Source organism: Pantherophis guttatus, chromosome 2 (genome assembly GCF_059756535.1).
Source record: "Pantherophis guttatus breed Tessera chromosome 2, ASM5975653v1, whole genome shotgun sequence".
Taxonomy (NCBI): domain Eukaryota; kingdom Metazoa; phylum Chordata; class Lepidosauria; order Squamata; family Colubridae; genus Pantherophis; species Pantherophis guttatus.
In genome coordinates this window covers 120589127-120604366 of record NC_142064.1, presented here as the reverse complement: position 1 = coordinate 120604366, position 15240 = coordinate 120589127, and the positions used below count along the sequence as shown (strand labels likewise).

General features: G+C 39.9%; 1 protein-coding gene across 1 annotated transcript; it reads left to right on the top strand.

Annotated features, from left to right (window-relative positions):
• The first annotated feature begins 5748 nt into the window (after window positions 1-5748).
• CDK20 (cyclin dependent kinase 20) lies at window positions 5749-15240 on the top strand. Its single transcript, XM_034434069.3, has 9 exons — window positions 5749-5986; window positions 9100-9189; window positions 9308-9421; window positions 10109-10297; window positions 10439-10560; window positions 10903-10965; window positions 11626-11749; window positions 11870-12025; window positions 14073-15240. The coding sequence occupies exons 2-9, from the start codon at window positions 9115-9117 to the stop codon at window positions 14259-14261; spliced, it is 1032 nt and encodes a 343-aa protein (XP_034289960.1). The 5' UTR covers window positions 5749-5986; window positions 9100-9114; the 3' UTR covers window positions 14262-15240.

Sequence of the window (15240 nt, the reverse complement as noted above, 5' to 3'; positions counted from 1 at the left end):
AATCAGTCCCTCACTAATACAGCTTTCTCTTTCTCTGGCTTTATGAAGCAGTACCACAAGGTAGATGTGCTTAGAAAAGAGTTTTAGCTTTCAGTAAATATCTGTATGCTACTCATGAGACACTGCCAACTGCATTTTGCCAAATCTAACATTTTACTTAAAAAAAAAGTATTTGTCTTCTTTTCATTCAGTCACAAGAGAAATAATTGAAAGGGAGTCAAGCTGTGCTGTACAGTATGTATAACAAGTGAATGAATACAATGGTGCTGTTGAAAACATCCAAGTTAAAATTAAACAGAATAAAAGTAGGGTCCCATTGTCCACTATTGAGCACCCAAATAAAATATATATAGAGAGACAATGTATTCCAAATAAAATGTTCAGATATTTTTAAGAGATACAAAATAGTAGAGATGGGCGAACTGAAATACTCTGCCATCTGTTGGTAAATAAATTCAAACAAATGCATCCAGGGATGAAAAATGGAAGAGAGATGAATTTAATGTGTCTGCGCAGAAAAGTGAGGAGAAAATCTAAAAAACCAAAGGAATGACTATGAGAGTGAACAGTTCGCCAGATCACAGAGACAGAGATGGTGTCAGAAAAATAAAAGCTCAGAATGGTTCAAGGTGTGCATTGTTGTTGTTAGTTGCGAAGTCGTGTCTGACCCATCGCAACCCCATGGACGTTCCTCCGGGCCTTCCTGTCCTGTACCATCCTCTGGAGTCCGTTTAAGCTCATGCCTACTGTTTCAGTGACTCCATCCAGCCACCTCATTCTCTGTCGTCCTCTTCTTCTTTTGCCCTCAATCGTTCCCAGCATTAGGCTCTTCTCCTCATTAGTCCTTCCTTCTCATTAGGTGGCCAAAATATTTGAGTTTCATCATAGGAAATAGTGTGCATAGGAAGCGATATTTAAAACAAAAGAAACAATCTATTAATTGTTCAGTGAAGAATGCAGAAAAGAAGGGGGAAAAACATTTACAGTATTCAATTCCTAACTTGGGTCAGACTGAGAAAAAGAGTTTACTAGAGAAATATACAGAAAGCAATTAAAAATAATTTCAACATGAGCTTGATAGAAACATAGGGAATATCTATTGACCTTGACTGAATTCAGATTTTCAGGGCCAGATAGATTCCATCAAAGCTCCTGAAGGAAGCTGGCCAAATCTTTCTTTGTTTGTTTGTTTATTACATTTATTTATTCATTACATTTATATTCCTCTCATATTACTATTGAACAACTCTAAGGCAGCTTACAAAATGAGAAAAATATTAAATAATTAAAATTAAGAAAAATTAAATAGAGACTAAAAACCAAGAGGGCAGCCAACATAGGGGTGAGGATCTTCTCTCTATCCTGTCAGCCACTCCCAGCACAGAGCACCCCCATTGGGACCCCAGGCCAACAGGCAAAGCCAGGTTTTAAAGCTCTTCTGGAAGGCCAAGAGTATGGGGTGAACCTCACCTCCAGCATGACAATAAGGTGGGAGCCAGCAGGAAAGGCTTTTCTTCTGGACGACCAGCTGAAATTCTTTGACAGACAAAATCTTAAACTGGCCTCTTCTGCTGGAGCAAGTGGGATGGCCCAATCCCATTAGGGGCAAGATGACTCCTCAAATATTTTTATCCTTGAAAAATCTGGAGAAGAGGGAACATCCACTGAGAGGAGGATGGCAAACATTCCTATACCCTCCTCCCCAGAAAATTTTACACACTATGAGACAGTCAGTTTGTCATCAATAACGGGGAAAATTCTGAAGCAAATTTTAAACCTGTAAAATGCTAGGCAATGGTTTGCTAACGATTAGAAATCTAGCATGAATTTGTCATGGAGAAGATTTGTCGGATTATATTTCATGTTTTGAATATATCGCTTCCCTATATATACGAATTAGTCTGACAAGTAAAATATAGTCTTTCATCTTGACATCAACATTTTTCCCCCCACAAGTAGAATAGAATAAAATACTTTATTGGCCAAGTGTGATTAGACACACAAGGAATTTGTCTCCAGAGCAGAAGCTCTCATGGTACATCTAAAACAACAACAATAACAACAACAACAATAATAATAATAATATAATGATACCAACAAGAGGGGTAAAAGTACCCTATTATGTATAGCAAATTAGGCAGGTTGAATCTTAGACTGAGTGTAATGTGCCTTTGATTTGCCTTTCAAAAGCAAATAGTATTGTCTTCACCATGCAACAACCTCCTCAGATGCCAGAAGTACTTGTGGAATGTAAGAAGGAACTCTTAGCTCTGTACAGCAAAAAGATTATTGGTCTTTTTCAGAAATTTTTAGATGTGGAGTGGTATAGGAAAGACCCATCAGATCTGACATACCATTAGGTAGGAGAGCTAAATCCTAAATTAAAAATAATATCAGTACATAAGGTAAATGGTCTGAAAATACTAGAATGAATTTTAACAGAAACAAATGCAAAAATCTTCACTTAGGAAACAGATAAGAGATGGGGATACTCGTCTTCCCTAATACTGATCTTAGTATTTGATAAGAAACTATATATAAATCAGCAGTGCATTGTGGCTACTAAAAAGGCAAATACAATTTTAGGCTGCCTCAAAAGAAATATACTTTTCAAATTATGGAAGCAATAGTTTCACTAAATAGGTTAGTCAGTCCCGAACCTCAAGTATTCTTCATAACAGTAACAATTGTTCCATAGAGAAACCAATGGAAAATGAAACTGGATGCGTCTAAACAGGGATCGATAGAGATATTATATTTGGGATACTTGTACTGGGCAAGGACTTTGCCTGGATTACATAACTGACCTTCTAGCTCTATTATTATCCTTCTATATACCAATTTACTGTTACTATACTCTGAATTGATTTGCCTTAGTAGAGGTCGTATGAAAGGGGATGGAGGGTGGAAATGTATTTGGTCGGTTCACCTGAATCTCGATATAAATTTTAATATTGCAATACCCTTTCTCGTCCGTAATTTGGGATGGGACTAGGTGATGAACAGAGAGCTAGTCTGGGTTTGTGGTTAAGGCCTCAGGCTGGAAACTAAAAAATTGTGGGTTCTAGTCCCATTTTAGGTACAAAGTCACTTGGGGGGTGGGCCTTGGGCCAGTTCTTCTTCCTCAGCCCTAGGAAGCTGAGGCTTCTAGGAAGGGCAAACCATTTCAGAAATCTTGCTAAGAAATTTGCAGGGGCTTATTCAGAGTTACCAGGAGTAAACAGTGACTGAAAGACACACACACCTAAGTGATGTAGAAAGATGAGGCCAGAATATGCTTCATGACCCAATCTTTGCCATGGTGAATTGAGATACGTCAGGATTTCATCCTGTTCTCCATGATATCCAACATTTAAATCCCTGGAAGAAACATGTTGAAGTTTTATCAGTATAAATATTTCAGGAATGCAGTTGAAATTGATGCGAGGGCAATATTGAGATGGGTGAGATCTAAGAAACTGAAGCTTAAAGTGGGACAATGTAAAAATATTACAAGTTTGGAAATCAAAGTGGAAAAGTGGATTACATTTGATTTTGAAAGGAATTATATTCTGCCACAGAACTACAAGTATGTACTTTGGAAATATTCCTTAATCTTTTCATTGTTAATTTTTTTTAAAAAAAACAACAAAGTTTGAAAGCCCCTGCTCCAGGAGTGAAATCCAGCAGGTTCTGACAGGTTCTGGAGAACTGGTAGCGGAAATTTTGAGTAGTTCGGAGAACCGGCAAATACCACCTCTGGCTGGTCCCAGAGTGGGGTGGGAATGGGGATTTTGCAATATCCTTCCCCCAGGAGTTGGGAGGGAATGGGGATTTTGCAGTATCCTTCCCCTGCCATGCCCACCAAGCCACACCACGCCCACCAAGCCATGCCCACAGATCCGGTAGTGAAAAAAATTGGATTTCACCACTGCCCTGCTCTATAGAGCTTCCAACACTGTCCTTTTGTAAGACATCTTCAGTCAATCAAGATGTGATACCTGTCTTTAGAACTGGAATTCTGCATAGCTGTAATGGCAGCAGGTGGCAAGCGAAGCATTTCCTGTGATCTTGGATTTCAGACAAGACAAAAAGAAAAAAGAAGCAATTTCCCCATAGTGAAAATGGCAATCTACCCTTTTACTGGCAGTGGATGGTGGGAAGCCTGCAAGAAGATAGCCACCAGACTTGTAATTCAGCAACATCTGAATGGGCATCTTTAGGAAGAGAAAGTCCTATTCATGAATGTAAATCCATTAAAGGGTGATAATATTTATTAGGCTCAACTACATAACAGAGGGAGCTAAATCTTCCAGGATTTTTGTTCAATTTAAAAGGGGGAAAATAAAAAAGTTCCCAAATGAATGAGTACTTTTTAATAATGTTCTAAATTCTTGTTCCTTCAATACTCGTTTTGTCTTCTATGCTACCCAAACTTCTGGAGAACTCAAAAGCTGTCATGCACAAACTTCTTTCGCGACGCTTTGCTTTCAGAAAGGGGACCTTCAGGAACCGTTGGAGTCGGGTTGCTGGGCAACGCGGTCCCGTCTCTATAAACCGCAGCAAAATCCCTGCCTGGCGAAGAGGTAATTGAAAAATCCCAGTCGTAGAGCCATCATTTCCGGTTCCAATTAGACTCCTCCAAGCTTGAAGCAAAGGTAGCGAAAGTACGCAGCCAACTTAAATACTTTCTGTGGCAGTGACTTCATCACGTGGGGCGAATTGCAGTTTATCGATCCCAGTTCGATATCCTCTTACAGCCTTAAGGCGTGGGGACCTTTTATTTATCTCAAATATGTAATGTTAGATATTATACTATCTTTATTCCAAGGAGGCAAAGTAGATTAATTTTAAGCAATTAGCCCACACCAACACTGTGTTGGAAGAAATGTCCATCTGGATTCAGTTGCAAGTCTTTCTGGGGCTATTAACAAAGATGGGGGCTGCTTTCCAAGAGCATGTTTCTCCTTTTCTCACCCAGGGAGGTATAATATTCTGCCTTTTTAATATTTACTAGAATATTTCATTCTTCTAGGAGAGGAGTGGGTGCTAACTTCCTACAACTGATTTATGGAGATGTGTAAATTACATTCCTGTTTTTAATAACATAGTAGGCATAGGATGTGTGAAGCCTCTTTGCTTCTGCAGCAGAGCTTCTCTATGCTGGAGATGGGCGTTTTAGAAACATGAAATATAAAGATAGATTTTGGGCTATATATGTCAAATGAAACCACTAACAGATCTTTGCGATCTTATACTCCTCTCTTCTAAGGGATGTTTTTCAATCTTTCACTAGGACAGCCTGAGTTTCTAGCAGGACAGAAAACTCGGATTTTCCATGACCTGCAGGATTTGTTTGCCCGAAATATGTAAATAAATATGGCTTTGTTTGGTGATATTTTTAAAAGCAGAGGTTGGGGGAAAAAAAAACAGTGACTAAAGAAGAGCTTAGAACTCTACTAGAACACAAAATAGAACACAAAGTGGCTGCAGAAAGGAGTGAGTGTTGTGGGATCCTTCTAGGGCAGTGTTTTTCAACTTGGCAACTTTAACATATGTGAACTTCAATTCCCAGAATTCTGCATGATAGCTGGGGAATTCTGAGAGTTTAAGTGAAAATATCTTTTACACACACACACACCTCTCTCTCTTTTTACGAAAGGCTCATATGTGAAGTTAGGCTACTACTTGTCATAGAGCAGTGTGGACCTCAACTCCCAGAATCCCCCAGGCAGCATGGGATTGTGGGAGTTGAAGTCCACCCATCTTAAAGTTGCTGCGGTTGAGAAGCCCTGCAACAGAGAACCTGAACTCTCGTGGAAATGCCGGGGATCTGGCACTTGCGGGAGCGCGCGGCATGCTGGGAAACGACCAGCGGGAATCCTTTGGCTGAGCAGCCTCCTGATTCTTCAGGGAGCCGATCGGAGAAAGCGGGCTAGATGGCGGAGTCCTTCATCCATCTCCCTGGAATCCTTTAAGGGGCCCTGCGCGTGGGTCCCTTAATAGGGTAAGGAGGGGTTTATAGGGTTTTGCATAAGACGACGCGGAGCCCCACTCCAATTATCCCTCCAAGCTGTCCCGCCTGCTTTTTATTTTGTTTTCTTTTCCTTAAAGCGTCATTACCTTTAATGGGGGTTGGGAGAAGAGATTCCACACTTTTCTTGAAAAGGAGCAGACAACCACCATTATTACCATTATGCATTAGGAAAAGCGGTGCATTAGCGTCTTAGGCTAAGAGAGAAAAAAGGCAACTTGCCTCTTTCACATTTTAAATATGTGCGTGCACCGTAACTAGAAAGTATATAGGAATAGATTTTTCTATTTCTTTCGTCCAGTTAGATCTTGAGCAATTGCCCGGTTGGATGGGCAATTTAATAGTATAATTAGAATTAATCCCGTTTATTGCTTTAGTGTATTACGATGGTCATATCTTAAAATTTGATGTCTCTGAAAAGACCCTAGGTATATTTGCAAAAAATTAATGCCTGCTGGGTGTTAAATATTTCGTAAAACAAGGAACCTCTATATTCAATAGCAGTATACCACTGAATATGTTTGGGGGCAGTCCAGAAGTGAGAGAACATTCCTGCTGTGAAATCCTGTTTGCAGAACCAGTGATAGAGATCTAATCTAATCTAGAGATCCATCTAATCCAGGAGAACTGTTGAAATTGATGGTTTAATGTATGATAAAAACTGCTTCCCATGTTCGTGTTTTTGGATTAAAGAAGGTGGGGTGGGTGATGGGATCATCTCGGCACATACAAAGGAATTTGGTTTTTTATCCTCTTCAAAGCAACTATCCTAATATTTCAACTCGGATCTGGGATAGGTTTTATGCATATTTCTCTTTCTAAATTATATGCCAGACTTGTATTTCAGAGCAACTAGGTCCCAGTTATTGAGAAAATTGCTTCTCTCATCCAGGTTAAATAGCAATAGCACTTAACTTAGTTTACTTTATTGTCATTGCACCTCGTACAACAAAATTAAATGCCATCTTCAGTGTACATTATAATTATAAAAATAAAACACAAACACATCCTTCGCATTCTATACAATTGAATTGAAAACCCAATATTACATTAATATTGCACTATACAGTAGAATTCAATATAGTTACTGCCCTGAGATAGAAGCTTTTTTTCAGCCTATTTGTCCTTGTTTTTATTATCCTGTGCCATCTGCCAGATGGTAAAAGTTCAAAAAAGGGTGCCCAGGATGAGATGGATCTTTAAGAAAGTTTTGAACTTTCTTAAGGCAGCGGGAGCTATAAAGCTCTTCCAAAGAGGGGAGAGGACAACCAATGATCCTCTGGGCAATGACGTTAACCCTCTGGAGTGCTGTCCTATCTGCCACTATGCAATTGGCAAACCATACACAAGTGCAGTAAATTAAAATACTCTCTATGGTGCAGTGGTAGAAGGCCACCAGCAGTTTTTCATTCAGTTGTTGTTTCCTGAGAAGTCTCAGGTAGTATAATCTCTGCTGGGCCCTTTTGACCAGTGCTGCAATGTGAGTGCCCCAGGTCAGGTCATCTTTTATGATAACACACAGAAACTTAAAACTGGCCACTTGCTCCACTCGGTCTCCATTGATAAGCAAGGGCTGGATGTCTGATCTATTCCTTCTATAGTCCACTATAAGCTCCTTGGTCTTATTGGTATTAAGGACCACTTAAACTTATATACCATTTCACAGTGCTTTACAGCCCTCTCTAAGCGGTTTACAGAGTCAACATATTGCCCCCAACAATCTGGGTCCAAAATAAAAAAAAATTCACTTAAACAAGAGATGGTTTTGCTTTTGAATCTTTTAATAAAAACAAGCTGATCAAATATTATTGAGGAATTAATTCTTATTTGTTATATTCTGATCGATGTTGAACTTGAACTCCCATCCCATATAATATGATTTGTAGTTGGTATATTCCTATCCTGTTTAAATGGAATCTTTTACTATTGACTAATTTATAATAGGTTGGGTTATTTTATGTTTTATTTTTCTGGAAAAGGAATTATAAGAACAGACTGACTTTGCTTCCTCAATATTATAATACCTTGTGAAAGAATCTTGAAATCAACACTGGAGAAATCCACAAAGTAATCTAGTTAATATCCTATGATGCATTTTGGAACTTTACTTTCGTTTGCTTGAAATTCTCTTCTATACCACCAAGAATTCCGACTTTTAAAAAATCTTGCCACTCTGTATATGTGCTGGAGCAGAGAAAGTTCAGATTTATTTATAGTATTAAAAAGATTTATAAGGCTACTCATCTTATACAATATTACCCTGGCTACCTAACAACAGCTACATAAAGATAACACTATATACAACTGAGATAACATTATACTCCCATCCCAAATATATATGTGTTGTACTTAACTCCCAGCTGGCCAAGTGGCTGGAGGAACAAGTCTTCATGGCCTTATATCGTAATATTTTCTTCAAATGCTGTGTGCATTTTAATGTGTGTATATTATAATGGAAATTTGTTTTGATTCATTTTATGTTCGCCGCCAGGAGCCACTTGTTGAGATGGGCATCCAAATTGAATAAATATATAAACAAATACGCCCACCGATTTCAATGAATTAATTCAAAGATAGAGAATTATATCAAAGATTTAAGTCATAGAATGTTTTTAAAATTGATTTAACAAAATGGCTTCCCCATTAAGAAATTTTGATTCTGTAAAGACCATGGTTTTTTGTTTTTCTTGTTAGTTGCATTTTTTCAGTGACTTAGTTTTCTTTGTTGGAAGCCAAAATTAGTTAACCAGTTTCAAAAAAAAATAGTGCACGAACATACAAGATGCAAGATGAGAGGTGACCCTGCTTTTTATGCTATGTGACAGTTTGTCATCAGATGTAGTTCTTTATTTTGAGCCTTTTGAACTGTTTGTAGTTTTATATAGATTTTAAAGCTAATTTTAATTGTTTTAAATTATGTTTACTTTTTGGAGTGGTTAGGTTAGCAGTCTAATGTTAGCTTGAGAGAGAAAGGTGGGACATACTTTTAACAAAGAAAAAGGGAAAAATGAATCGCACGTTATTTAATAAGAATGCATGAATTCCAGGCTGGAACAGATGAGCTGACTTTTCTTTGTCTGTTTCAGTTATGAGAAGGCACCATGGATCAATATAGCATTCTTGGCCGTATTGGAGAAGGAGCCCATGGCATTGTTTTCAAAGCCAAGAACATAGAAGTAAGTGAAATTCCTCATGATCTCTGATGCCAATGTAGCCAGCTTTGTGTCCCCCCCCCTTCAAGTTCTGGGGATGAACATCTGCTTCCAATTTTTATTTTGCTCCCTTACCTGGCAGACTGGGGAGACTGTGGCCCTGAAGAAAGTGGCTCTCCGTAAGCTGGAGGATGGGATCCCCAACCAAGCCCTGCGGGAGATCAAGGCTTTGCAGGAGATTGAGGAAAACCAGCATGTGAGTAGCTTGTGGAAGTGAGGATTCATGAGTTAACTGGATCAGTTAATGGGATTCTCAAGTTCCATCTCAGGCCAGGCCTCCAATAAACTAACCTTTCAGAACAAATTAGCTTGGTTTACATATCGCACTAAGGCAAAATAACCTGAGGGGGGGAGTCAGATCAAGATTATGGATGAACTGAGCCATTATAACTTCGTCATGACTTTCCCTTCCTCTGAAACAATTTGCTGCCACTCCCTTGATCTTCTAGAAACATGTAAAAACGGCTATATTAATTACTAGATTTTTACGTAATAATTCGATAATCCATGCCCCACTGGGTCATTGTTTCAGAGACATTTCCTTACTTAATCAGAGAAGCAGAATGACCACAGATGGGCAAAAAGCAGTGGGAGTGGAAGCAATTTCCTGTCAATTTTACTCACAAACTTCTTTTGGAGTGCTAATTGACCAGCTTAAAGAAGCTTAATGAAATGTGTCCAGCATAAAGATACTGTAGGTGTTGGCGGGGAATAATATAATTTAAGGCTTTGTAAACACTTTCAGATGGCTCATACTGTGTCAGACATTCAGTCACTTAACACGCTATACTGAGGATGGAAGCCTAGGTAAATCTTTTATGATATCAATTGTGGGACAGGTCACCCAATATTAAATCCAACTTGTTTAACTTCTCTCTTTTAGGTGGTTCAATTGAAAGACGTTTTCCCTCATGGCACAGGGTTTGTGTTGGTATTTGAGTATATGCTGTCTGATCTGTCCGAGGTGATCCGCAACTCTGAACAGCCTCTTACTGAAGCCCAAGTGAAAGGCTACATGCTGATGCTGCTCAAGGGGGTGGCTTTCTGTCATGCCAACTCTATTATGCACCGGGTGAGGCCTGGTCAAGTTTGACCATAAGATGGCTTCCTTCTCCCAGGAAGATCACACCTTGTTATTTGACCCATTGATGCTGTGCATCCGGTTCTTCCTTAGCTTCTAAGATGTTTTCAAATTCTTGCCTTGTCGTTTCAGGATCTGAAACCAGCCAATTTGCTGATCAGTTCCACAGGGCAATTGAAAATTGCTGATTTTGGTTTGGCCCGGGTATTCACCAGTGATGGAGACAGACTGTATAGCCATCAAGTGGCCACCAGGTAAATAGCAATGGGCATGGGGTGTGGATTGAGCATTTAGCCAGGGAAGAGAGAATCAAACTGGAAGATGCCTACATCTCCAACTCGTAGTAACCACAGCTACAGCTAACGTGTTTAGTGGTAATGGAAGTTGGGCAAAATAGCTCAGCGACATTCCGAGTGGGTCCTTAGATTCCCAGTTCAGACCTTATTCCAAGATTTTTGAAATAGGTCCTAAATGTTAAAAAGGTGCTGGAGTCTTGTTGGCACCACACTTGAAAATTATGGGGACTAGAGTTGAGTTTCATTGTGAGAGATGAATAGAGTTGTGTATAATATAATTTGTGTACTTTTCCCAATTAGGTGGTATCGGGCTCCAGAACTGCTGTACGGTGCTCGAAAGTATGATGAAGGTGTAGACCTGTGGTGAGCAGCTTTGATCTCTTTCACTTAATCAGTCTGGATTGTTCTATTTCTGGGCTGTTTTAAAGGGGCAGCCTTGGAGTGTTAGAGATGCAGTTGCTGAGCTGACTGAAAGCCTTGACCACAATACCACCAGATTATACTGTGCATAATTGATATGCACAGTAGGTGGAAAATTGCCAAGGGAATCCAATACAATTATACTTTTTAAGGGAGGAAATTATAAAGCAGATGTTGAAGGAAAGTTAAAAAAAAAATCCAGGTTTCTCCAAAATGCTAGGAAATCACTCAGAATCACAATAATCAACATTTACCTATAATGTATTTCCTAGATCAGGAAAAGTGTTATTACCATCATCCTGATTAATCAACAGTATTAAGGAAACCTGGAGAAAAGGAATCTTCCTTCAGAAAAGGGTAGCCTTTCCCAAATGAGGAAAACACAAAGAAATGCAAACTTACCCAAAAGAAATTGAAGTCTACAAAATGGAATGTTGAAACTTTTCTTTGGGGGAAAAAAAACCATATTGAAATCAAGAATCAAAGATGTTTCACTGCAAAAGAAGTAGGAAACTGGTTAGGGAAGGGATTGATTGTTTGGATGACGGAGATGTTTCCCCTTATCCCTTCATCCAGCTACCTCTTTTTTTCCTCTTTAACCAGGGCGGTCGGCTGCATCTTTGCTGAACTTCTCAACAATTCTCCCCTCTTCCCTGGAGAAAATGACATTGAGCAGCTGTGTTGTGTCCTCCGGGTGCTTGGCACACCTAATCAAAAGACCTGGCCGGTGGGTTCAATAACCATTAGCTCGCCCGCAGGGATTAGGGCCTGGGAGAGGAGCGTGGACCTTTAAAAGTGAAGAAACCAACAGCCAAGTCCCCCCACTGTTATTCTTTTGCTGGGACAGGAGATTACAGAGTTGCCTGATTACAACAAAATCTCCTTCAAAGAGAAGCAGCCCATCCCTTTGGAGCAGGTGGTCCCTGATGCTTCTCCACAAGCAGTGCAGCTCCTGAAAGAATTCCTGGTTTATCCTTCGAAGCAACGTATGCAGGCAGCCCAGGTAAGGGGGAGCAGTGAGGCTGCCGGTATAGTGCAGCATCCTGCAAAGAACAAAGCAAGGAGCTTTATGGGATTGTGTGAAGCAACACAGTGTACAGGCAGTCCTCAACTTACAACAGTTTGCTTAGTGACCGTTCCAAGTTACAACAGCGCTGAAAAAAGAAACCTTATGACCATTTTTGACACTTATGATTGTTGCAGCATCCCCATGGTCATGTGTTTTACATTTGGACACTTGACAACTGACCCACATTTATGATGGTTTCAGTGTCCATGGTGATCATTGTTTGCAACCTCCTGACAAGCAAAGTCCATGGGAAAGCCAGATTCACTTAATAACCGTGTTACTAATTTAATAAGTGCAGTGATTCACTTAACAAATGTGGCAAGAAAAGTCGTAACATGGGGCAAAACTCATTTCTCACTTAGCAACATAAATTTTGGGCTCAATTGTGGTCGTACATTGAAGACTATCTGTATTGGCCGAAGTCAATATGTACGAGTCTTTCTTTGAAACTACTACATGTAGATTAAGGAAGGAGTAGTTTGAGCCCCTTGTGACTGTCCAAACCCAATTACATGCTCAGTAAGCCATGATGCTTTCTTAAAAAACACATTTTTCACACGTCGGAGAAAGTAGCGGACATAGAATTTTTATGAGTGCCAAATTTTGATAGATTGAAGTTGTGACCCTTCTTTAGTAAAATTGCTTTTAGAGGTTAATGTCAGCTGCCAAACAACTGAGTCTCCGGAGAAGGGCGGCATATAAATCAAATTAAATAAATAAATAAATAAAAAACTGCAGATGAAAGCAAGAGTATAGTCCAGGGGTGAAATTGGATTGTCCCCTGCTATGGAGTTCCTTTAGATTTACCCACTTGTGGGCATCTTCCACTCCCTACCCCAGACTTAGCTTGTAACAAGGAAGCTGAGAAAATAAGCAGTGGTTTTATAAGCACTTTTGTATTGCATTTAAACCTGATCTAGGCTATCTCTTGGAATTCCCTAAGAGCGCCAAAGATTGTATCCTTATTTTGGATACTTGTTGAAAATCAAACCCGGGGAACAGTTTACTTATAAAATTTCTTGAGAAATTTTGCTCATTGAGAAGAAAGCAAGTTCATTCTGTTATCACCAAAAGAGGGCACTCCAACCTACGTTGCTGTTTGGCAGTGGATGATCTATGATCTTTTGCAGAGCTATGAATGTCCATTTCCCTAAAGAAGCTTCTCTAGATAATGAGCAACTTGTGGTACTAATTCAAAGGCAACATGGTAACTATTCCACCTTAATAGATATGTTTTTTTTTAAAAAAGAAACAATACTTAACACTAGTGGGAAAACATGAGAAGATTTAAAGAGGGAAATTACATCCCCCACCTCATGTGAAATTCTGTGAACAAAGTGTAGGGATTGCATGGTAGAAGCTTGTTCAAACTTTGTTCATCCAGCATGAATGGCCCATATCCCCTTTTTGCTGTTAGCAGCCTTCCCTAGCTGATACAGGGAGTCCTTGATTTATGATCAGTTGCTTAGCAACAGTTCAAAATTCTAACGGACGTACCCAGACAGTACTTATGACCCGGATTTGAAGTTCCAACTCTTGGACACCCCCACCACCCCAAGATAACACGAACACTTAGTGGCTTAGCGGTTGGGTTGCATTTATGGCCATTTGCAACATTAGTTTTACAAGGGTTTTGCTGAAAATTGGCGTTTACTTCTGGCCCAGAGCAAACCATGGACTTACTTAACAATTGCAATGTTTCTTTAATGACTGATGCAAAAAAGGTCGTAAAATCACTTCACAACCATATCATACAACCATACGATTGTGATGGGCAGGCTTCATTCCAATTGTAACTCAAGGACTACCTGTACTTCCCATAATGCTCAACCAGTAGGAGATCCAATTCTCTGTCCCCCCCACCCCCAAAATTGGGGGAGGCTTTATGAGAGTTTCCAGGATTCTCAATGTGGCCATAGTGGGAGACACTATCGGATTTGGTCAGAGCCAGTCAGATGATTTCTTTCCTTTTGTTCCTTAGGCACTTCTGCATCCCTATTTCTTCACCCCCCCTCTGCCGGCCCACCACTCAGAATTACCAATTCCCCAGCGTGGGGGCAAAAAGATTCGTCAGGGGCTCCAGCACCAGCGTGATTTCCATGTGGAGCAGCCCCTGGAAGGGTCAGTTGTAGATCTGGAACTGGTGGCACCGTATGTGATTGATGTATAAAATTGCTCTCCTTTAAAGTCTGGCTTTTATACCATCTCGTGAGGCAAGTTTGGTTCTTCATCCTGAGGCACTTTAAATTCTTGTGGGAAGGCGCTGTGCATTTATTGGCTCTATGTGGGGGTAACCATAAGGCTGTAACCCAGTGATATCACACAGATGGCTGAAACGAATCCAGGATTTTCAAAAGCATGAAGGTGTTTTAACTTTGTCCACCATACGTGAGCCTATTGGATGGCTGAATTCAGTAGTTTCTGGCAGATATTTCGTGGCCGAAATTCTGCAAAAAGAGACTGGGGAGGAGCAGTATGTGTAGCCTGCATTTGTCCCCTTTTATTTTCAAGGGAACCAATTTATTGAGTGATTTGGTGGCAGCAGATGACAAAAGAGGGAGCCGAGAGCATGCTGAGCTGCTACTCCAGCAGAAGGACCAAGTAAAAGTGTTCTCTCCAAAGACTCACAAAACCCATCTAGTGAGGAATGTGACAAAACTCTCTCCTGATATTCTTCCTTTTTTCCAATGATTTTTTTTTATTTTATTCACAAAATTAAACTCCAAACAAAAGAAAAAAATACACAAGAACAAAGCAAAACTACACAAGACATGGAAACAAATGTGCATTTTAAAAAATGCATACACATAGTTTGTCCTGATATTCCCCCAACCACATTTTTCCCCCTTGGGATAACAAAATAAGGCCCAGAAGTATTCAGGGGAACAAGGTCTCTGTTCTTCTGAGGCAGGGTAGGGCCCAAAAGAAAAGGCCCAATTTCTCTCCTGCTCTTAGTTTTGAGGCCTTGCCTCAGGTCTGTCTGTCTGTCTGTCTGTCTGTCTGTCTGTCTCTTTCCTTCCTTCCTTCCTTCCTTCCTTCCTTCCTTCCTTCCTTCCTTTCCCCCCCCCTCTTTCTCTCTCTCTCATCTCCTTTGTTATGCAATGACTGTTATAAAGGTTGATAATTAAACAGGTAAGCAATCAATTAAA